This window comes from Muscardinus avellanarius (genome assembly GCF_963383645.1).
Source record: "Muscardinus avellanarius genome assembly, chromosome: 17".
NCBI classification, from domain to species: Eukaryota; Metazoa; Chordata; class Mammalia; order Rodentia; family Gliridae; genus Muscardinus; species Muscardinus avellanarius.
In genome coordinates this window covers 12951375-12976750 of record NC_137803.1, presented here as the reverse complement: position 1 = coordinate 12976750, position 25376 = coordinate 12951375, and the positions used below count along the sequence as shown (strand labels likewise).

Here is a 25376-nt window from a genome sequence, read left to right as displayed (position 1 = left end):
TTAGCCTTCCTGGCCAAAGTCCTCTGTAAACTTCTTTAATTTCAACAAGTCGTGTTCGTTGACGGTGGGCTTTGTGCTGGACAAGGACCGCAGCATATCCGACTGCAGGAAAGGACGGGAGGGCGGTATTAAAAACTTTACTAACGAGCATCGCAGCATCATTACTGATTCTGCTCTAACCTAAGGCTGAAGATGAGTACTTGAGGTGTGCCATAAGCTCCTGCCCTCCTCCTTTCTAAAGGACAACCCCTGATTACGTCATTCTTTCCTGTAGAAACTTCCAGTTTCTTCCTGATCAAAACCCCTCATGACCTATAAGAAGTAGTCATGTTAGTCTCAGGAGCCAGGCTCTTCCAGGACGGCCACCACCTCATTTCCTGCCTTGTCTACTTTCTTTAAATATTCGTTTTCCAGGCCGGGCGTGGTGGCGCACGCTTGTAATCCCCATGCTTGGAAGGTGGAGACAGGAGGATCGCGCAGACTCAAAGCCAATCTCGCTGGCTTAAGAGACCCTGTTTCCAAAAAAAAATAATATAAAATAGGTCTGGGAGTGTAACCCGGAGGTAGAAGGGTTTCCAGGAACCCCGGTACCAAAAAAAAAAAAAAAAAAAAATATATATATATATATATATATATATACACACACACACATACATATATATGTTTTCCCAATAAGTGTAACTAAAAAAATAGTAGTTTTACTAAAGTTAATAATTGTACAACAAAGCTCTTTGTAAATCTATAAACTGAAACAGAAAAATTTGAAAATCAACTGTTCATCAACAAGAAAATATAATAAACACAACTCTGTAAATACCATAAATTCTCTAAGTACACCTTATAAAGCCACAAAGCTTATAAATTACCTTAATTCTTCTAATACAAACTAGAGAACTATATTCTGATAGTAAATATTATTTAGACCTGATTACATTTTTTTGAGAAAACAAGTTAAAAAAGTTTCAGTTAAAATTTTAAAGACCTGTATCATATGAACTTTCTAAGGTGAAATGAGAAATAAAACAGAAAAATACCATTTATAAGTACTATAATTAGCATTATTATTATTATTATTATTATTTTATTTATTTATTTTTTTGGTGGTACTGGGGTTCCTGGAAGCCCTTCTACCTCTGGGCTACACTCCCAGATAAATTTTATACTTTTTTATTTTTGGAAACAGGGTTTCTTAAGCCAGCACGGCTGGCTTCTAACCTGCATGATCCTCCTGTCTTCGACTCCCAAGTGCAGGGATTACAAGCGTGCACCACCACGCCCGGCCTTATTTTTTATTTTTTAGTAGTACTGGGGATTGAACCCCTGATCATTCTACCTCCAAGCTACACCTCCAGCCCTATTTTTTATTCTTTATTTTGAAACAGGGTCTCACTGAGTTGTGGAGGGCCTCATTAAGTAGGCAAGGCTGACCACGAACCTGCGATCGTCCTGTCTGAGCCTCCAAGTACTAGGATCAAAAGCACGCGCCACCACGCCCAGCTATGATTATTTTTTTTAAATGTGGTATTCAGAGGAAAAAATTGTCATCAATCCTACATTTTAGTTAAGGCACATTTGGGGATGATATTCCTGCTATAAAAAACAGCCTTTTCACCAAGTGCAGCGGTGCACTCCTATAGTCCAAGCAACTCAGGAGGCTAAGACAGAAGGGCCACAGGTTCGAGTCCAGCTTAGGCAACAAAGCAAGACTCTGTCACAAAGTAAAAAGTTAAAAGGTTGGGGAGATAGCTAAGTGGTAGAGCACCCCTGGGTTCAATCTGCCCAGTACTCCAAAGAGAAAAAAAATAGCTTTTTCACTTAAAAGTCTCATAGGCCCAGAAAATATTTTAAAGATAATTATCATTACAATAACTAAAGTGAGTTCAGAGTATTAAGTAAGCCTTATCATAATGACATTTTCCAGCAAAACTTATATAACTGAAAAAATTTTACCTTTGGCTGACAAATTATAAAGTATACTGTTTTAAAATATTTCTTAAAAACAAGTAAAATTCCAAACCATGGAAACAACTGGCTCCAAGAGCTTGTCTCCAGGGACATCTATCCACGTCATCTCAATGGCGCCGGCGTCCCCGGGAGAGCAGGGCGTCAGCAGGTCGTCTACGACTTTGTTGGGATCAGCCTGGGAAGGGCCACGAACCTGCAACCAACAGCCAATCGAAGCAGTTACTTGAACAGATTGCATACACATCCAGATCTGGGGCATTAGCAGGAAAGTTCAAAATGTATTATTAACTGTTTTGTTGAGTTAATAGTTTATTTCTGAATAAAAAAACTGTGCAACAAAAAGTAGTTATCTCTGGGTAACGGGTTAGATTCTGGTTGATTTTAGTTTTTTTCTTGATGCTTTCCTATGTTCTGAAACTTTATACCACAAATTATTTATATGATCATGAGAGGAAATGAATTGAAGAAACTATCGCCTGTGGCTTCACTTTCTGTCTAGCACTTATTAAGTGGTAGTAATATTAGTGTTCAAAGATAGACGTTAAAAAAGTTTCTTTAGTGGGTCATCTTTCCATGGCTGAGAAACGTGATATTTTAGTATAGTCTTTATGTCTCTTTTAGCAAAACTCTTTAAAATATTAGTTTCTGAGCCATAACACATAAGTTATTTAAAATAAAAGATTTAACATTAACAATATCCAAAAAAAGGTTGGTTTGTACATAAAGTCACATGCAACTACTTAGATGGCAATAATCTTTAACAGATTCAGGCTGGTTTTACATATGATTACAGTGACCAGCTTCCAGCATTATCTCAAGACTGGTGTGGGTGTGGAGAGATAAGCATTCTAGGTTTACTTAAGTCTATTTGATTTCTGTCTTTCCCAAAATTTCAGTGGCACAAAGTCAGAGGTTTTTTTTGTTCTTGTTTTTCAGATGCTCTACTGATTCCTACCTCAGGGCCCAAATCAGTACTTTAGATATTGATAAAATAAATTAAAAAACACAGGCAAACATGTTCTTGCTATTTGAAATAATCAGCTTTAAACATAGAGAAAAGAGCCAGGCACAGTGGCGTATACCTTGGGAGGCTGAGACAGGAGGATTGCAGGTTTGTGGCCAGCCTCACCTCCTGAGGCCCTACACAACTTAAAGAGCTTCAAAATAAAGAATAAAAAATGGGGCTGTGGCTGTAGTTCAGAGGCAGAATGCCCCTGGGTTCAATCCTCAGTACTGCCTCCCCCCAAAACCCCAAATCCCCCCAAAACAAAGAGAAGGATGGAAGCATAGAGTGTGTGCTACAGTTGTGATCCTAACGCCTGGTGTTAAACTCAGCGGCTTGCTTCACTTCTATTATTGACCTGGCTCAATAAGCATCTGAGCCATCTCTAGTGGTAACACAGAGAGCAGAAGAGCAAATTCTGGATTGGAAAGGACCTAGTTCCTAAGAATTTATACCTTCTAAACATCAAATAGAATTGTAACAGCTGTGGCATAGCTTAATCCTGAGCCTACAATCTTTCTTCCTTCCTCCCTCCCTCCCGGCTATACTCCCAGACCTATTTTATATATATTTATTTGGAAACAGGGTCTCACTAAGTTGCTGAGAGCCTAAGTAGCTGAGGCTGGCTTCGAACCTGTGCGATCCTCCGGCCTCAGCCGCCCAAGCGCAGGGATTATAAGCGTGCGCCACCACGCCCAGCTTTCAATGTTTCTCTAATGAGATGGCTGAAGAAGTGTAGAGAAGAAACATTCAGGTATCATGATTGGTGTTTTATGAATATTACTTTATTCTTATAATAGCTCTTCAAAGTATTGCTGTCATCTTAGGGATAAAAATGAGCCGTAAATAGGTAAATTAATTTGTTCAAGGAGATATAATAGGTAAACTCTAGTGCTGGGCTTCAAGTTCATGTCTTACTTCAAGTTCATGAACTTTAAAAAAAACTTCATTATAATATACAATAAACACAAGCAACTCAGTCATGATATACTGATCAGTCTGATATATTATGGGATTAGATTTGTAATAGCTTTTAGGGATTTCCACATGTATTATTAAGAGTAATAGTGAATACTGCTGTCTTCAAGCAAGAGCTTGGTCAAGGGTGCCTGGTCCATGGTTACTTAGATGCTGTATCTTGGGATCACAGTCTTTTTATAAAACCTTATCTCAGCCATATATGCTCAACTGATTCATGTACACAGGAAAGGCAGGATGGCAGAATGCTTATGGCCTCAGACTCTGCAGGAAGCCTTACCTAGAGGCAAAGCACACCTCTGCCCCGTTCTAGTCGGAATACCCTGGGCAAACTGTGCAAGCATCCGAGCGCAGGCTGACTACCATGGGCGGTGGCTATGTCCCCTCGTTCCTGTTTGTGTGAGGACCGAATGAGATAAGACGAAGGGCAGAGCACAGTGCCAGGCCGTGTGACTGCCTCCGAGAGATGCTCGTTTGTATTATTTTTACTCTGTGAGGTACAGAGGCACCAGACCCCGCTCAGGGTGGTTCTAAGCCACATCAGAAGCAGCTTACAACTATACAATGAAATGCTACACTTATATGAGGATGGTACAGAAATACTGCAAATCCCATTTCACAGAAAAACCCAAGATATCTTAGAACTATTACTGATGGTTACTAACCCATAAACGTAACTGGAGAACTTATTTTCAAAAATACCAGAAATAAATCTATTATGTAAGCCCACACTTGTAACACAGAACTCCTTCCTACTTCTTTTTCCCTGTGGTACTGACTTGAACCCATGGGTGTTCTAACTCCTAACTAAACCCCCAGCACTATTTTATTTCATTTTAAAACAGGGTCTTGCTAAGTTACTGCGTGCTGTCCTCAAACCTCAATTCTTCCTGTCTCAACCTCCCAGGTACTAGAATTACAGGAGCGAGCCACTGCGCCCAGCTTCCCGCCTACTTCTTTGAAGCCATCCATAGACGGTCTTGAAATCTGATGCAAAAATTATATGAAAGTTTACACTGAAGTCACTTGCCTTTTTGAAGTGAGTAGCTGACTGTACTTTCCTGACAGGCTGCATAAGCGCGTCACGAACGATGACACTGATATCTGCCCCTGAATAGCCATCGGTTTTCTTCCCGAGTTCCCGGAAGTCCTCTTCTGAGAGACTGTTCTGCGTGGTGCCCAAGTGCAGTTTGAACATCGCCGATCGGGCATGGGCTTCGGGCAGAGGAATATAAATTCGCTTCTCAAATCTCAAAACAAAAGAAATGATATCAAAGATATTAAAAGACATTTAATTTTAATAGAAAATTCGAGTATTTTCAAAAAGAAACTTATGTAGATATTCTCAAGTCAAACATGTCAAAGTTAAGCATGTATGTTTAAGTTAAATAAAGGAGGAATATTCATGACACATTAGCAACAAGTACAAGCAAAGGAGTGGTGTCTTTCTCACATAATTTTTGGGTTTATTTGGCCATAGTGTTTATATGTCTCGAATTCATGACATAAAAGACACATCCTACAGGATTACAATTTCCCACAGCAATGGACTCTAAACTCTTAGTCAAGAGGTTAATGATATATGAGATATTATAGAGATGACAATAATTCTCTACATTCAAAATAGTAAAACTACTCAAAATCTTATAGGACATATATTTTACACAAAGTGTCTTCTTTTATGAGTATACCTAGAGTAAACAGTCCTATAGTGTAAACAGTCTAACACAGCTCCATCTCAGTGCTGGATGGTCATCTAACCTGCTGGCAAACCAGTAAGCAAATAGGATAAAAGTGGCCAACACCGACGTGTGCCTTTTCACCTTCAGAATTCAGTGAACGGCACAGGGAGTGGGACGGGAAGAGTCTGTATGCCTTCCTACGGCGGAAGCTTCATATCAGCTAATGATTAGAGTTTTTAAAAATTAAAAGTCTACCTTACTTAATGTTACTTTGACTTACATAATAATCGTTTTTCAAAGACTTTAGATGAAGGGTTTTCGCGTAGTATCATACCTTCGCCGAATGGCAGAATCCAGAACCCAGGGTATATTTGTAGCTCCCAGAACCAAAATTCCATCATTGTCCACACCAACCCCTGTATTAAAATAGGTAATTTAAAAAATAATTGGCCACTGTGGTGTTTTTTAAACTTTACTTGCATGTGCTTTTTGAAATAACATTCAAGCACCTCATCTGAGTCTCCAAAGAAACTGTATTTAATCAAATGTCATATTACTGAAACAAGATGCTAATATTCCCAAGAATCAAGCCTCCTAGTATTTGTCCAGAATTTTGGATAAATACTATTAACATTCTTTTGAAAATATTTTTGACTGATATGGTTCATGTTATGTAATAAGTGGATATGTTAATCGCTTTCTTACTTATCAATGAGTCCTACAAAATAATTACAACTAAAAAAAATTATGTATGTGTATGAAAAGGATCAGAATAGATCAGGTTATAAGAAACTGCTTGTTAGAATGGGAAAATCATTTTTAAATTCCCCCCAGGTATCACAATGGCTACGTGATGCGCAGGGACCACATTAGACGTCGGCAGTAGCTACCCTGCATCTGCACCAGGAACTCCGTCTTAATTCTGCGCGCGGCTTCACTTTCATTTTCACTCCTGGAACCACACAGAGAGTCGATTTCGTCAATGAAGATGATGGAGGGCTTATTCTCTCTGGCAAGCTGGAACAAGTTCTTGACGAGCCTAAAACAAATGAAAACTTTCAGGCTGAGAAAAATAGCAAAAGACTAAAACAAACGGATTTACCAGTGTCATAAGAACTGTATAGATAGATAAAAGCCCAATCGTATTCCCAGTGCAGAAGTAAGAATGTTACAACTGGACGTTCATTAAATAATTTACTAAGTTTTAGTAATGTACTGTCTTTTTTTCTGCAAAATAAATTCTGAATTAGGGACTGATCTGACAGAGAAATGAATGCCTTTATTATGTTACTTCTCTCTCTGTTAATGATATAAGAAATCTATTACCTTACGGACTGGTAGAGTGTCTACGAGGCAAAGAAGAAATTTTAAAAGGTAATCAATTTACTACTCACTTTTCACTTTCCCCAAGCCACTTAGAGACGAGATCGGAGGAAGATATTGAAAAGAATGTTGAGTTGTTTGCTTCTGTTGCTACAGCTTTGGCTAAATAGGATTTTCCTGTTCCAGGTGGCCCAAATAATAGTATTCCTCTCCAAGGTGTCCTCTTACCTAAAATTTGATTAAAAAAAAAAAGAGAATTTCAAGACTAATTTCAGATACCACAGAAATCATACCTACTCAAGAATACTGTGAAAAGATTTTCACTCTCAACCCACCAGTAAGAATAAAAATATATTTAAAAAGTAAAGGTTGGCAGGGCATGGTGGCACACGCTTGTAATCCCCGCACTTGGGAAGCGGAGACGGTAGGATTGTGCAGGTTCGAAGCCAGCCGTGCTGGCTTAAGAGACCCTGTTCCCAAATAAAAAAATATAAAATAGGTCAGGGAGTGTAGCCCTAAGGTAGAAGGGCTTCCAGGAACCCCAGTACCACCAAAATCACAATAATAAATAAATAAAGAAAGAAAGAAAGAAAGAAAGAAAGGTTGGACATGTCAACTACTTAATTTAGTGAGGCCGCCGCAACTTAGTGAGACCATTTCAAAATAAAGAATAAAAAATAGGGCTGGGGTGTAGCTCAGAGATACAATGCCCCTGATTCAATCCCCAGCACCACAAAACACAAAAGGTATAAGATGAGCAGACAGTGTCTGCAACTGATGATACGCAGGTGACTAAAGCTGAAAACCATTTTCTTTGCTGTTAGGAAAGCCTGGGATTTTACTTAAACTCCGTTTCCCTCTTAGGTGTTTGCAATTACAAGCCCACTGTCCTGGGTGTGGCAATATACCACATCAAACTGAAAGACTTTTACTTGGTATGCAAATACTTTGTTTAAATAATCATCTTCTTACTGTGCATTATAAAAACAATTTTTTTTTCATTTATGGTAGATAGCAGTCTTCAAAGTAATGCTACTATGTAAAAGTAACTGAGATTATTTGTAGTTCAAATATGGGCAAAATGGTCTATATTAGAAGTCCAGGGAGGTTGCCTGATGGTTTCTGGGGAGAAAAGGAGAAAAAGGACCACTTCTGGGCTACTGGCAATCCGTTTCTCAGGATGGGAGATCAGAACTCAGGCACACCAACTTTGTGATAATTAAGGAAGCTGAACACTTATGGGTTCCTGCACTCTGTGTATGTGTGCCAGCCAGACTTTAACAAAAAATTTCTTCTAAAAACTGAATAATTTAAGCCAGGTGTGTTGGCGCATACTTGTAATCCCAGTACGTGGGAGGCTAAGACCGAAGGATTGCAAGTTCCGAGACCAGCCTTAGCAACTTAGTGACGCTCAGCAACCCAGTGAGACTCAATTAAAAAAAATAAAAAGCACCGGGGGTGCTCAGAGGTAGGATGTTCCTGGGTTCAATCCCTAGAACCACACACAAAACAAAAACAAAGAAAAAGACATTAACACATGACTACTGCAAAAAAAATCCAGAAGAAAAAACTATCACCTATAACCTCACCCCAGGCATACATTAAGTCAACCCACCTGACTTACAAGAACACATTTATTTAGTAAACATATTATATGTGCTTTACAACTTGCTTTTTGATCTTTATAAGAGATGTGCATATTCTCCAATAAATTATAATGTAGATTTAGATTACATATATAGACATACACTACATTTTCATGAACAGCATTCCACGCATGTCAGTGATCTATGCCCGACTGGTTGATATGAAGGTTGTTCTGCCATATGTACTCGAAATGAAGACATGCAAAGCAAATAAAACACCTCTCACTGCGTCCTCACGGTCAGAACTGAAGATGATCATCATGATGGAGTGACGTGAACTCACAATGCTTTACCTTCGTTGCTGATGAATTTAAAAAGAAACACCAAATACAATTGTATAAAAGTCATCTCACCTGTAAAAAGATGAGGAAACTTAATCGGCAGTATCACGGCCTCTTTAAGAGCTTCTTTGGCTCCCTCGAGACCAGCAACGTCACTCCACTTCACATTCGGCCGTTCTATAACAATGGCGCCTAGAAAACATCACGTCATCTTTAAATTAGAGCAGATCCATGGCATCAGAGCCAGAAAACAACTTGTCATCTTTAAATTAGAGCAGATCCATGGTATCAGAGCCAGAAAACAACTTGTCATCTTTAAATTAGAGCAGATCCGTGGCATCAGAGCCAGAAATAGTGGTGAAAAAGGAAATAGTGGTGAAAAAGGAAAGGGATTAAACCGTCTAGAAAAGATTTATGTCCTAGGACTTTCTGAAACAGCACGAGGAGGAGGTGGCTGTTGGGAGTGGTCAGCAGGCGTCAGGAGCCTGGCTGGTGGCTAGATAACCTAGTTTAGGGCACCTAGCCTATTCAGCGTTTTGGTTTGTGATGATAAAATACCACCATCTGCCCAAACTTGTTATACTAGTTAGTATAAGGATATAATGATAAAATGAATATTAAAGTGTTTAGAAAATCCCCAAAATTACATAAAGTGGCTATAATATTTGAATACTCTGATTCTGAAGCATCAATTATTCAATGGGAATTGATTTGTTATTTCTCCTGTGAACCAGAAGAAAAGGTAAATCTAATGCTCTCCCAATCCGAGAGAAAACATGCTTAACAACTTTAGCTGAAAAGAGATGGGCAGACAGAAAGAAGGAAGAAATGGAAAAAAGATAAAGTACATCCCAGTAGATCTGCAATACTTTCCTGGCATTTCTATTTGGCTTCTCTTTAAGTTTTTGTAAATTAAAGTTTCTTAGATGCATTATTTACTCTCTGAGGACAATATATTCAAAGCCATATAATTGTTGCAGTAAGCGTTCAAGCAGACTATCCTTCAGTATAGCTTACTGGCAAAATGTTCTCGTTTTTACATCAAAAGCTTTTCTGGTTTCCTAGTATAAAGAAATCGCTCGACTACAAACTACTAAGTAGCTTCTTCATCATTTACACAATTTATTGATTACAGGATTAGTTTTATAAGCCATTTCTTCTTGTTAGGAAATGCCACACATCTGTTATTCAAAGACCAGTTATGCTCAGCAGCTTTCCTAAATTGTGAAAATCTTTAGTTGTCAAACTAAAATTAAATGAAAGCATAAACATTTTTACACCCTAAAAGTTCAGACTAGTATAAAGAAAAGTCAATTCACTTCAATTCACTTTTTGTGTCATTAAGATTGGTAATCCCACAGAAGAAAATACCTGTATCACATAACAGAATTTCATGTCAGTTAAACAAAACTAAGTTTGCTTTATATATGTGCATTATCTGACTAAAGGTTTTATGCAGTTAAAAATCATACAGTTTATTTTCACATTTATTCAATATCTTCCTCCTTAAAGTTTAAAAGTGATTTTGTAATGCTTACTGGTGAAAGATTAAATACAGGCATTACTTAAGGATTTTTTTTTTTTTTTTTTTTGAGGTACTGGGGATGGAACCCAGGGTGTTCTATCTCCGAGTGACAGCCCAGCCCTATGTTTTATTCTTTATTTTGAATTGCAAAGGGCCTCATTAAGTAGCTGAGGCTGTCCTAGAACCGCAATCCTCCTATATCAGCCTTCCAAATGTTGAGATTACAAGCGCGTGCCACCACACCCAGCTATTTCATGATTTTTACAACTAAAATATGGTGGGATTACTGAAATAAATACCTACCTAAGCGTACTTCCAATAATATAAATCTATCTGGTCTTTGATTATACTATGTGTTCTATTAAAACACATTATTCAACTTCAAAAGTCACTGAATATCTATATTAGCTAACAGAAAATTCAAATAGTAAGCCCATTTTAAATTCCGACAGTCATGTACTAAATGTCATAATCTAAAGCAGAAGTAAAGATTCAAAATATTATCACAGGAAAAAAAGAAGACATTATACTATAAAATTCATTAGCAAAACATTACATTAAAAGACAGAAGAAAATCTCATGCCTAAAAGGCTAAGACTCTTTCATATTCTATTTCACTCTGAAATTTCAAACAAATTTCTCCACTTAAAATTTGTTTTAAGCATTTGTATTTTTTAATCTTTCTGACCCTATATATTTATTTAGTATTTATAGAAATAGTAAAAACTGGTTGTATCATTTCAAACTTGATTCCAATTTTCTTTTCTTGGCACTGGGGATTGAACTCAGGAGCATTCTACCTGAGCTACACCCACAGCCCTATTTTATTTTTATTTGGAAATAGGGTCTCACTAGGTTGCTAGAAATCTCACTTCTTGCTGGGGCTGTCCTCAAACCTGCCATCCTATTTTCTCAGCCTCCCAAGTACTGGGATTATAAGTATGTGTACCACCATGCCGGCCCCATCTTCGCTTGTGAGTGGGTGGAGAAAAAAACCAAAACCATTAAGGCAGACAGAAAAAAGGCTTCTTGCCTTGCAACTGGAAAAAGGCCACTGCAGGCTTCCTCAACAAATGCCGAGCGTAAGCAGCAACACCTCGGATCATATGGTGGAAATGCCAGTGTGCCCGTGCCCGCCCTCGGGGCGTACTCCGCACCATGAGGGTCCCTGCGCTTTCAGCTGCTCCCTGTCCCCATTAACTGTGCGGTTTCCAAGGTGCTCTCCTATACCCCCCAGTTGGATGTTTAAGACAGAAATATTAGCAAATGAATAGCTTAGCATAGTGAGAGTAAAGGTCTGGTTAATCTAGGTACAGTCAATATTCGGTAACCAGGCTGAGCCGACATCATGGAAACCTCCTGTTATGCCTTCTGTCTGCTAAGATTCAAATGAAGACCTAAATACATACTGTCATGGCTAAGCATAAAATTCAACTTGAAAACCATTAGCTAACATGTTGAGGGGACAATCATATCTCAGCAAGTAAAGAAGCCAGCAACTATAAAGAGGCCTTTTTGGAAACCTGGATCCAGTTATCAAGCCTCTAAAATTCATCAGATATATAATTGAGACGTTTTACGCTGTCACTAATCTTCCTCCCCTGAAGTATTTTGATTTTCCACTTCGGAGAGGGGGACTCGGACTCAGAGGCTGGGGAACTTGCTCGTGACTGGAAAGCTTTTAAGTGGTGGGGCTTGGGGAAGATCCAGACCTGAATACACGCCCTGCCATGAGGCGCCTAGACTGGGGGACAGGATGAAGGGCGCTGAGAGGTGTGCAGGTAAAAACAGAAGGCTAGAAAAGACACACATGTACAGAAATGCGTGTAAACAGAATCAGCGCAAAGAAGACGAGGAAGGGCAGATAGGAAACACAAAGTAAACCTTCAATGAGTCGGCCATGGGAAGGGCAAGAAACCCCAGTGTATATCCTGACTCGCTGTTCTTCTCACAAAGGCAGACGTTAATCTGTGTAGCATGCTAATATACCAATGCTGTTCTCTCTACAAGGGGGCGAGTAAAATAAAAAAAAGAGTAGGTCGGCTGCCAGCTTTTTAAAGGCTGATATAAAAACAGTATTTTTGCTCCATGAAGAAACTAAACTTAGAGAAACGCTTGGGGATCCCTGTGAAAGTGCCCTGAGCAGAGCCAGCTGTGGCCAGAGAGAAGCAAAGCCAGTGTCGGACCCCACTTACACAGAGGGAGAGTGAAAACAATTCAAACACACAATTCACCATGCATCTTTCGATAAGATAATAAATTTAAAAATAAAATCTAAAGAGACCTTGGAGTTGGTTCTGCAGTTTCTTTTTTTCAGGGTCATCAGATTCTCCTTCCCCATCACTGTCATTCCTAATAAAAAGAATTTAATATATTCAAACGATCACTCAAGTGCTCTCAAATAACGTATAAACGAAGGAAAGACAACCTGAAATATCTATAACCTAAGTGGCAAAATAAGACATTCACATTAAAAATTATGCTTATTTTATTGCTTTTAAGAACACATTAAGTAAAATAGGAAGTGAACGTGTTACTGATCAATAGGGAGTCATGAACAGGAAAGGGATAAAAAGACCAGGATAAAATTGTGAATTAGTTCTAAATTTCCATAAATATGTATAAATTAATAAATGCATGCCTCACACATTATTACACAAGGAACTTAAAATGAATTAGAAGAGAGTTGCAAGAAACAACAATAAAAACACCAGGACCAGGCAAAATATAACTTGAAATAAGAATTCATATTGGGAGGGGAAAAAAAAAACTCCAAACCCATAATACTAGTTATCTTAGGTACAGGGGTCTGTACCACTTAGTGTGAGGATTCTGAAGGATGGATGAAACTTCCTGATAATGAACTGAGCCCAAGAAAAGCGGTCAGCCCAGCATTTCACATCCAGGAATTCATCCAAGGAAATAATTTAAAATGAATTTAAGGATCTGGCCACAGGAGAAACTATCTACACTGTTTACAAAGAGAGGGGGAAAAAAAGAAATAATTTATGGTCAATTAGAGGAACTGACATTAGATAGAATCCACTGCAATCTTTTAAAAATGATGTTGTAGGACTAGTTTACTCGGTATTCCTGATACAAAATTGAATAGAAAAGTGACAAAGCCAAAAATCTGGCATTATCTTTTTTTTATTTTAATTTTCAGTACTGGGGCCTGGACCCAGGGGTGTTCTACCACTGAGCTACTTCCATCCCCAGCCCTTGCCCTTCTGACAGTGACTAAGTTGCACAGCTTGGACTTGAACTTGTAATCTTCCTCCTGAGTAGCTGGGATTGTAGACATGCACACAGTGCTCAACTGACATTGTACCATTTGTAAAAGTAAAAGAAAGGGGATGAAAAGTCTGACAAGTTTTTATGCCAAAATGGGATTGCCTTGGTCATTATCGTATGATGAGGCTCGAGTTAAGGTAGAAACAGAAAGTGATTCCCTGACATTCACTCCAACCTCCTCCTAGCATGCCTTCCTGCACTGCAAAGGTCGTATTTATTAAAAACAAAAACAAAAACAGCCCTTTTAAGTGAGTCCTGATGTTTATCCCTAAGACTGCTGTTGAGTACAGGAGAAAAACTGGCAACCCCCAGTAACCACTGCAGGACAGATGATTACAGGGTCTTCACGAAAGCCTGGAAGAGCCTAAAGGAAGACAGAATGTTCCTACAAGCAGGAGTCTCAGTATTAAAGGCCCCAGACACTCAAAGTCAACTTCTTACCAGAATTCTCATTTTATGTGGGGAGTTTCTGCCTTGCACCAAATTTCCTTTCATACTGAAAACACTAAGTACTAATTCATTAAGTCCTAAGACTGAACTCTGATCTGAATTTTGCTATATGAATGCTGTAGGTTGAGAGGAAATATTCTTGGGGTGCCACAGAAAACCCCCAGACCCCTGGCCATGTACTGAACAACAGAGAAGATAAATTTAATTTTCTTCAAACTCTGCCATGTCAAGTCTAGTTCTCTTCCGCAGGTCCTTCCAGATGGTCTCAGGTAGCAGCCACAAGCCCCCAGAGCACCCCTTAAAGGGCACTTCATGCCTTGGGCCACTACTGAGCAGGAACTGTGTACCACATCCACTAACGCTCAGAACCTCCATGTTTGCAAACCCAGCCAGTCAGGATCAGCCCAGCCCAGAGTCTCACTTTCCTTAGAGCAGGTTACCTAGAACCACTTTCGGTCCCCATCAACAGCATGGTCAGAGAGGATCTGCTCAGAGCAGGCTCCTCCTGCTTGGCACAGAGCTGGACATGCGCGCATTACATGTCAAGTAAATGAACTCTGTAAATATAAGTGATATGCCCCTCCCCCTTCCACTAGGAAGACGTTCCAAATATGGGCTTCAATACTTATAAATTACAGTTTTTTTTCAGTCCTTATGCTGTTTGCACTTTCTAACGCAAATTTAAAGCAAATCTAATGCAATCCACAATGAACAACTCATAAGATATTCAAAAAATATATACTACTGGAATTAGTTTTCTTTTTGTCCACTGGTCAAGGATTTAATTTGCAGATCACTCCTACAACTTTAACCCTCAGTGCCAGTCCTGCAGATGTTTCCCCCACTGCTAGCAAGCAGTCCTAAGAGTTACTTAAGGTGTATCGTCCTGGGGGTCAGCAAACTTCCATCTCTAAAAGACCAGACTGTAAGTATTTCAGGTTTTGTGGCTTCATAGTCTCTACTGCAACCATGTAACTTTGGTGTTGCAGCGTGAGATTAGCTTTGTAGGACATGTAAACAAATGGGTGAGGCTGAGCCCAACAAAACCGGCCACATGGCCATACAGTCCTTGTACACCGGCCCATGACTCATGGTTTGGCAACTCCAGGTTTAAACAGAAGATATGTAGTCTGCAAATTAAAAGTCAAAGGACACAACAAAATCCAATGCTAAATACACACCCCTTCTCATCGGCTGGACTCGGCTGGCCCTCTTTCACTGGCTTCTGTGGTTTCTTCTCTTTTTTCTTCAGATATTCCTTGAGTTTTTCTGCTCTATCAAGGTATTCTGCACACTTTGCCCGGATACTTTGCTTGGCTTTATCCCCTTGGGCTTCATCTGTTGAAGGGAAGGAGAGACTTTTCTATTCGTATTCTTTACAGAAGGTCTAAACTCTTAGACACATTCTTTTAAACGGACAAATCTATGTTGCAGGGGAGAAGATCATCTCTATCTCATCAGCATCAGTGACTATCAACTCTTTTCTATTCCTTTCCCCAAAGGGCTGGAGACCAACAGTGGGTGTGAATAAAGAGACCTGAGCAAGGCAGGAGGTACTCTAAGATAATGTTAAATAATAAAAATAAATTATTTAATATTCTGTAGACTGTATATTTCAGATATTCACTCATCCATTATATTTTGCAAATAGTGGAAAGCTGCTCGCCTCTCATTAAACCAATTATTAGAAAGACAAGTGACCCGAATATAGCAGAGTGATTACCAGAAGTTGGGGGGGATTGGCTTTAATCAGTGCACACTGTATATATGTGCTGAAATATCAACCGAACCCCATTCAAGAGGTACAATTAATACATGTTAGGTTAGTGAAAAGAAAATTAAAACACTATTAACCATTTCCAGTAATGTCTACATAAGCTTTATTGCAAAGAGCGATCTAATACTGGGAATTTCATGTTGGGTACCACCAACACAGTCATTTTCTACATAAAGGACTTTGCCAGGGCTATTTTCAAAAGTAGACTTCAGTAACATATGCAATACACAGGATTAGCCCCAAACATCTTATCTGCTAGGATTCACTCTTACTCTCACTTTATTTATTTTATTATTATTTTTATTTTTATTTTTATTTTTTTTTTGGTGGTACTGGGGATGGAACCCTTCTACCTCCAGGCTACACTCCCAGACCTATTTTATATTTTATTTGGAAACAGGGTCTCTTAAGCCAGCGAGGCTGGCTTTGAACCTGCACCATCCTCCTGTCTCCGGCTCCCAAACGCAGGGATTACAAGCCTGCGCCACCACACCCGGCTATTTACTCTCACTTTAATTGACATAAACTTTCAAGATTAAATGGGCAAGCTCATAGGAAAACCCTGAATTACCCAACTGCATTAAGTATATGCCACAAGAGCAGGGGTTTTAAATAATTTTTTTGCTCTATTCTATCTTCTATACCCAGAACTGTACCCGGCACATGGTAAATATGAAACACATATTTGTAAAATACATGAATCAAATGTCTCACAAATTATTTGGGGGGGGGGGTACTGGGGATTGAACCCAGAGGCATTCTGCTATACCCCTTTGACCAATTTTTTTATTTAGAAACAGGGTCAGCCGGGCATGGTGGCGCACGTTTGTAAGCCCAGTACTGGGGAGGCTGAGATAAGAGGATCATGCAGGTTCGAAGCCAGCCTCAGCTACTTAGTGAGGCTCTCAGCAACTTAGTGAGACTCTATTTCCAGATAAAATATAAAATAGGTCTGGGAGTATAGCCCGGAGGTAGAAAGCCCCTGGATTCCATCTCCAGTACTGCAAGGAAAAAAAAACAAAAAAGGAAAGAAAAAGAAACACGGCCTCACTGAGTTGATGAGAGTCTCACTACTTGCTGAGGCCAGTCTCAAACCTGAGATTCTCCTGTCTCAGCCTCCCAAGTAACTGGGATCACAAGTGTGTGCCAAGACATTTGGCTTCCCAAACCATTTTTTAAAACAGAATTATTTTCAAACAGGTGCTTAGAAAATAGCAAATTCAAAAAATCTAATTTGGGTATATTGTCACTAAAATAAAAAGTGGTTTTTATTGAGTATATGACATTTTAAGATAAGTAGGTATATAAAGTAATAATTACAATGGCTCATATCTGTAAGCTAAGTCAGAGTATTTAAAAGTGACTAGGAAGGTCAGGCGTGGTGGCACAGCTTGTAATCCCAGCACTTGGGAGGCTGAAACAGGAGGATCGCACAGGTTTGGAAGCCAGCCTCAGCTACATAGTGAGGCTCTCAGCAACTAGACCCTGTTTCCAAATAAAGTATAAAATAGGTCTGGGAATATAGCCCGGAGGTAGAAAAGCCCCTGGGTTCCATCCCCAGTACCACCAAAATTAAAAAAAAAAAAAAGTTACTAGGAAGAAAACAGAATTCTCCTCCCCCTCCTCCTTCTTTTTTTTTTTTGCAAATGAATAGTTTAGAATTTCTTGGCTTTCTATTTCAATTATTATACCAGAAATAGAATATTTTCTTCTATTAGTGTTTTTTGATTAAAAAATAAAAAATGGCCTTACATTTAACTACATGGAGAAAATACTGCACAGCATGTTGGTAGAGAAGAAGGGCTTCCTCGTAGTTCCCAGCTTTGTCTTCCTGTGCTGCTTTGCTAGCGAGATCTATTGCTTTCTGTTTGAGAGATGAGAATAACAACATTAAGATCAGAGCATAAACCCCAAGCTAAATGATCGCACTGACAGCAGGATTTTTGTTGTTGTTGATGATGATGATGCCTAATGGAACCTCGGGCTCTGCACAATCTAGGCAAGCTCTCTACCACTCAGCCACATCCCCTGCCTAAAGGTTTTTGTTTTTAACAGGAGCACCCTTACAATCTATCTCGGGTGTGTATTCAATTGGGGATTGAAGCCAGGGGAGTCCTCCCTCTGAACTACACTCCCATCCCCCCCTTTTTTGCAGGTCTGGGGATGGAACCCAGGGGCATTCTACCGCCGAGCTACACCCCCTGCCCTATTTTTTTTTTCTTTATTTTGAAACAGGGTCTCACTCAGTTGCAGAGGGCCTCACTAAGTAGCTGAGGCTGGCCGCGAACTGTGATGCTCCTGCCTCAGCCTCCCAGATACAGGGATGACAAATGTGCGTTACCACACCTGGACAGCCCTTTTTATTTTTCATTTTGAAAGAGCATCTCACTAAGCTCCTGAGCTAGCCGTGAACCTGCAGTCCTCCTGTTGGTCTTCAAGTACTATGACTACAAGTGTGCACCATTGCACCTGGCTAATCTGTTTTTATAATAGAAAAAACTTAAAACTGTGTTATACCATAAATTACTACAACTTTATAATATGTAAAAGCTGGATTTTTTAATATGGATAAATAAATGTATTCTAACTAGTACTTCATCAAGTCCCAATCACTAAAATTTCAAATAAGTTTTATTCAACTAGAGTCAAACTTGGTTGCCAGTAAGAAATAATCGAGTAATCTGAAAATTCAAATTAAAAAAGCATTTAAGAAAGCCAGGCATGTGGTGCACACTTTTAATCTCAGTACCTGGGAAGCAGAGGCAGGAGGATCACAGGCTCAAGGCCAGCCTCACAACTTAGGGAGATCCTGTTTCAAAATTAAAAAAAAAAAATGGCCGGGCATGGTGTCGCACCAGTAAATTAAAAAAAAAAAAAATGGCCGGGCATGGTGTCGCACCAGTACTTGGGAGGCTGAGATGGGAAGATCGCAGGTTGGCGGCCAGCCTCAGCTACTTAGGGAGGCCTTCAGCAACTTTGGGAGTCCCTGTTTCAAAATAGAAAACAGGGCAGGGGTGTAGCCTGGATGTCTGTGGATTCAATCTCCAGTACCAAGGGCACGTGTGAGCGCTCACACACAAGCATCATTAGGTCAAGTCTCAAAAACTAAGTGCCACTATGTCTAAAGCACATAACCACAGCCGAAATATAAATGGGGTAAAATTCCTTCAAAACAATAAGGCAATGAAATACTAAGAATCTGAAAAATATCTAAAACTTTTATTCCAGTCATTAACTGAGAGGGTTTTCTGAGCAGAGACATTAACCGCAGAGGTCTTTTGATTTTTCTTGTGAGGCAGGGTCTCACTAAGTGGCTCAGGCTGGCCTGTAATTTGCAATCTCGCTGCCTCAGCCTCCCCAGCACACCTGTAATGGGATTATAGGTGTGCCACCATGCCCTGCAGAGAGGATTTTTTTTTTTGGGTGGTACTGGGGGTGGAACCCAGAGGCTTTCTACCTCTGGGCTATACTCCCACACCTATTTTATATTTTATTTGGAAACAGGGTCTCACTAAGTTGCTGAGAGCCTCAGTAGAGGCTGGCTTGGAACCTGTGCGATCCTCCTGTCTCCGCCTCCCAAGCGCGGGGATTATAAGCGTGCGCCACCACGCCCAGCATTGCAGAGAGGATTTTTAAGGAACAAAATATGGAATTTAGCAAAAGGAATACTAGGTCATTAAAAATTCATTAAAATAATCTTAAGAAATACTTTGTAATGACAGGGAAAGTGTTTCTGAAGACATTCTACAAAGCAGGATACAACCGTGTATGTGTGGAAGGAGTTCAAGTGCAACGACTTTCTGCAAGAATTAAAATAGTTCATAGACTACAAAACATGAAATCACGACACTGGAAAGCTCGGGATCTAGAGTCAGGCAGAGGGTTCTTAGGTCTGACATCAAAACCACTGTCTAAAGGGAAACATGACGAAATGGAACTTGTGGGACTTTATAAAAACGCTTGCTCTCTAAAGGATCCTGATAATTGGCTGGAAAGACAAGGTGCACACTGGGAGAATCTGCAAACCATCTTGAGGTAAGACGAAAGAAATAAAATATCAGGTAGAAAGGAGCAAATTGGGGAGCAAACGGAAAATCGAGTTTTAAGATCTAGAAAGTTCATAATCTCGAACTTCCCCCTTCTTCTACGCAGAAGCTTCAGTGAGCCCACACCCTTAACCACAAAGGCCCTCGCCCCACCTGAGGGGCTGAGTAAACAAAGGGTTCACTGGGAGGAGCAGGTCAGACACCACCCACCCGGGGACCTGGGAACCCGAGATTTGGGGGGAAGGCCAGACGCGCACTGTGGGACCCCACCGACCCCTTCGTCGGGGTTCCATGAGAGAGACTGTTGCTGGAACACTCTGCCTTGGGGTGGCGGCCTTCTCCCTGCAATCTCGCTTTCCTGCATAAAGCCAGTTTCTTTCTCTGACCCTGATCAGTGAGTGCTGAAATTCTTTTCTGCCACGTAAGCCAAGAACCCTACAGAATTATCATGTCTTCCTGGGACAATCTGACAAGGAGCTAGTATTAGAAATACAAAAAAAAAAAAAAAAAAAAAGAAGCATCAATTAAAAAGAATTCAATTAAGCAGGACGTGGTGGTGCACATTCCTTAACCCCAGAACTTGGGAACCCGAGACAGGAGGATCGCAGGTTACAAGCCAGACTCTGCTACTTAGTGAGACCCTGTTTGAAAATAAAGAATAAAAAACAGGACTGCAGATGTTGCTCAGAGGTAAAATGCCTCTTGGTTCTACCTCCAGTACCCCCACACACACAATAAATTACTTAATTTAAGAATTCAATTAAGCTGGGTGTGGTGGCATACACTTGTAATCCCAGCATTTGACAGGCTGAGACAGGAGGATGGTGGTTCACAGACAGCCTCAGCTACTTAGTGAGGCCCTTTGCAACTCAGTGAGACCCTGTTTCAAAATAAAGAATAAAAAATAGGGCTGGGGGTGTGGCTCAGAGGTAGAATGCCCCTGGGTTCCATCCCCAGTACCGCAAAAACAAACAAACAAAAAAACAAATTCAGTTAGAAAATGGGCAAAAGACATGAATAAGTTTCACAAAAGAAGATGCATAGAAGGCACATAACCATATTAAAAGATACTTTAACATTATCAGTCATTAGAGAAATGCAAATTAATGCCACAATGAGATCATTACACACACACACACACACACACACACACACACACACACACACCAAGGTAACCAAAAGACAGCGACAACATCAAATGCTGGTGAGAATGGGACCACACAGACACTGCTAGGGGGTTGTAAAATGATACCACCATTCTGGGAACTGGGCTGCTTTTGTTCTGTTTACAAAACTAAAAAGCAAGTACAAGCAAGAAATGAAGACTTATGTTCATACATAAACCTGTACCTGAAAGTTCCAAATGTCCTTCAATGCTCGCGTGCACGGCTAACCAAACCCAGCTGCTAAGCACCCCAGGGTGCGGCTCAGTACCAAGAAGGGGCGGACCACTGCCTTACAAGCCTTCGAGGAATCTGTAACTGCTCTCGCAGGAAGCCTGAATGTGGCCCCACTTACTACTTCAGCTGCTGGCTCCCTCATTCAGTTGTTCCCTTACTGTGGTGCGGAGTCAGGTACCACGCTGACATTTGTTAAAGAAAAAGTCTCAGCCCGGCGTGGTGGCACATACTTGTAATCCCAGCATTCGGGAGGCTGAGGCAGGAGGAGCGCGGTTCAAGGACAGCCTCAGCTACTACTTAGTGAGGCCTTTGCAACTCAGTGAGACCCTGTTTCAAAATAAAGAATAAAAAATAGGGCTGGCGGTGTAGCTCAGAGGTAGAATGCCTCTGGGTTCCATCCCCAGTACCCCCCTCCCCCCCACACTAAAAGTCTCTTCTTTCTCTCTCCTGTTTTTTGAGACAGCGTCTCACTATGCTGCCCAGGATGGTCTTGGATTTGTGCACCCAAGGGATCCTTCAGCTTGGCTCCCGGGTAGTGGGGACTACTGGTGTGTGCCACACCCAGCTTAAAGTGCAAGTCTTACCTCTGTATTTAAGCATCTGTTTCTGAACACCATACAATTACGTAGTTTGAAGCAGCTTTTCTCCAATGATGAAAACTTCTGTGTCTCCCAGTCTAAGGCCATGAGCCACATACGGATTCTAAGCACTTGAAATGCGGGTACCATGCCTGAAGACTGCGTGTTTATTTCAGGGAAACAGCTGCACGGCTATGGTACTGGATGGCACACGGGACACCTTTCTGAATCCCTCTGGCCCCTGCTGAATGCCCAGTTCACCCTTGGTTTTGTTAGCATTCTGCACCTGAGATGCAATGCGCCGTGCCACCTGAGTGGTGTAGAGTCAGCTACTCTCTCGGGATTCAATCCTCACCATCTCTGCGCTACAATCCTAGCTCACTCCGCCATCACAATCGTCAGAACTGCTTACTACCTAGCCTGGGAAAGTCAGTCCACTTCCACCCTGGCACCCAAAGGTGCCAGGGCAACCACGAACGGCTTCCTACTGCAGGGGATAAAACCCAAATGCTGGAGCACAGCCGCGGGGCTCGCAGGACCTCACCTCTAGCGACGTGAAAGCCTCTGGTCCTCCCCTTCGCTGAGGCCGCCTGCGCGCCGCAGACCTCGCCTCCTAGAATGTCCCCGGCCTAGCTCAGCCATAAGTGCTCAGAGGCCTGGCTAGTCTGTGTGGCAAAGGCGGTACCCCACCCTGCTCCGGGCTCTCCCGCACCCTGCGCTCCTGTACCCCATCCTCATCGTCTCCGCCCGTGTACATACTCACTGGAATCTCCTGTCCTGAGGCTGGACCCACGCCAACAGATGACAGGCACTCCAGGGAATTGCTGAACAAGTTTAAAAAAAACACACTGCTCTCTCAAAATCTTCACCTCTCGTTATTTGGCCTCTGTCGTCTCTAACAATTTCTTACCCCTCGATAATTCCGTCAATAAACAAATGGCTCTCCTTCAGAAAACCTCCTTTGATACCAACACACCTTTTAGCTCAGTTCTGTTTCTCTGCTATCTTTTGGGACCCACCCTGCACCGGATGAGACTCTACTCTCTCCCCCAACTCACCACATCAGTAAAACACCCGTACCAAGCCGGGCGTGGAGGTGCACACTTGGAATCCCAGCATTCGCGAGGTGGAAACAGGAGGATCGCGGTTCACGGATAGCTTCAGCTGCTTGGTGAGGCTCTCCACAACTTAGTGAGCCCCTGTTTCAAAATAAAGAATGAAAAATAGGGCTGGGGGTGTACCTCGGAGGTAGAATGTGCCTGGATTCCATTCCATCACAAAAAAAAACAAAACAAAACTCCTATCAAAGCTCTATGATGTTATACCCAAAGACCAGTTCTGCCTTCAACCTGATTGTCTGACATCTACAAACTCCACCATTACCTCCCTCTCAACATTGTCCTCTGGGGGGGACACCACATTCCTCATTTTCCTCCTCCCTGTCCAGCAGCTTCTGTCCCTGTGGCTGATTCTTCTCCTCTGATGTGACCTTGAACACAGTCCTCAGGGTTTGGGCTGTGCTCCCTGTTTACTCCCTAGGTGAGATGTCTTCAACTGCTTAAGGCTGGTGCTCTTTAGGCTGCCCTCTGAATATTTTTTTTTTTTTTGGTAGTACTGGGGGTGGAACCCAGGGCCCTTCTACCTCCAGGTTATACTCCCAGCCCTATGTTATATTTTTGGAAACAGGGTCTCACTAAGTTGCTGAGAGCCTCACTAAGTAGCTGAGGCTGGCTTCAAATCTGTGCCATCCTCCTGTCTCAGGCTCTCAAGCATGGGGATTACAAGCGTGCACCACCACACTCGGTCGCCCTCCGAATCTTAACCCCAGAATGCCTATCTTTTTAAAATCTCCAAGAAGTGAGTTTTGTTTCCTCCTCCTCCTGTTTTTTTGGCCTGTCTGTCCACTCTTAGCTCGAGGACAGGGGTCACCGCTGTCCATGAGTCTGGCATAGCAGGTGCGGCATGAGACTGAGTGACTTCATCACCCCAGAGTTGGTCAGGTCCAGTCATCAACGTGGAAGCACACAGGCTGAGAACATCTAGGACTGTCCTTTTCCCACTAGGAGGCCAGGGTGTTTGCACCCAGAAAACCCCAGGAAGCCAAGTCTCACCTGTCTCAGGAGAAAAGACGGCCCCGCCTTGTCTACACGGCCAGTCTTTCCCTCCACTCTGGGGCGAGCCACCACCTGCTCTCTGCTGTCCACTGCCCAGAGACACGCCACCCTACTGTCCTCTCCAGCCATTGTTGGTTTTGTTGAGTCCCTCCTTTGCCAGAAAAGTGGTTTAAATCTTATCTGAGAATCATACTGCAAAACCCAAACTAAAGCATACCAACTCTCCAGTTCCTGGGCTCCTTCCCAGCTACCACCTTACTGTCTCTTTATAGGAGAACACCAGAGTAGAGTACCCCAAGTCCATTCTCGACCCTCTACTCCCCCAGAAACGCTTTCTGCTCCCCCCCCCCAATTCCCAAGTCTCACCCTTATCTAACTCCCTCTCTGCAGCACTTAACACTGGTTACAAATACTGGCCAGGCGTGGTGGTGCCCTGCACTTGTAATCCCAGCAATTGGGAGGCTGAAACAGGAGGATCTCAGCTAGCCTTAGTAAGGCCTTCCACAACTCAGTGAGATCCTGTTTCAAAATAAAAATAGGGCTGGGGGTGTAGCTCAGAATTAGAATGACCCAGGGTTCCATCCCCAGTACTGAAAAAGAGAAAAAAAAATACCCTGGCGGGTCTACTTTCTTGGCTTCCTTCTGCCCTTTTCTCCAGGGTTTTACTACTGACTGTTTTTCAGGTTCCCTAGGTCCAGAGCCTCTGCTACCCCCTTTACTGATAACCCCAGGCCCTATTCCAGCCCAGCCCACTCACCCCAGTCTCCTCGTATCCAAATACTCAGCATTGTATCCAAATGCTCACTGACCACTGTCATTGAGTCTCTAAAAGTATTTCAAATTCAGGAGTTGAATTGATTTTGTTTCTCCCCAATTATGCTCCTGTTTTTATATCTCCAGCATCAACTCCTCCCCACTTAAGGTATCCAAACCAGACACCAGAAGCAAAGCCCAGACTCCTCCTCCTGCACTTGTAAACCACAGACAGAAGCTGACCATTCTCCTTCAAGTGTTTTCTGATCACGGATTTCTTCTTTGTTCCAGTGGGCACTACCTAACACAGCCACGACCATCTCCCGGCACACAGGCCCATGCCTTAACTGGTCTCCCTCCGCTCAGCTGGCTATGGCAAGGCCTCCCCTGTACACACATAATGATGGCAAAGTGTGAGCTTGCCACTCCATGATGCGGACACTCCGTGACGCCCCCCCACTCAGCAGCGTGAGCGCCAATGCTTTATACATGGCGCACACAGCTCCTCGGGAGAGGCCTGACCCGAGGCTCGGCCCACACTCCCACATGTACAGACTCCTG

At 41.8% G+C, this 25376-nt stretch overlaps 1 protein-coding gene across 1 annotated transcript; it reads right to left on the bottom strand.

Annotated features, from left to right (window-relative positions):
• On the bottom strand, positions 1 to 25135 carry VPS4B (vacuolar protein sorting 4 homolog B; the record flags this gene model as incomplete). Its single annotated transcript, XM_080714672.1, has 12 exons — positions 1 to 102; positions 2018 to 2158; positions 4977 to 5196; positions 5963 to 6044; positions 6519 to 6667; positions 7023 to 7179; positions 8951 to 9070; positions 12688 to 12755; positions 15329 to 15485; positions 17677 to 17788; positions 22634 to 22772; positions 25059 to 25135. The coding sequence occupies 12 exons, from the start codon at positions 25133 to 25135 to the stop codon at positions 1 to 3; spliced, it is 1524 nt and encodes a 507-aa protein (XP_080570798.1).
• Between the last annotated feature and the right edge of the window lie 241 nt (positions 25136 to 25376).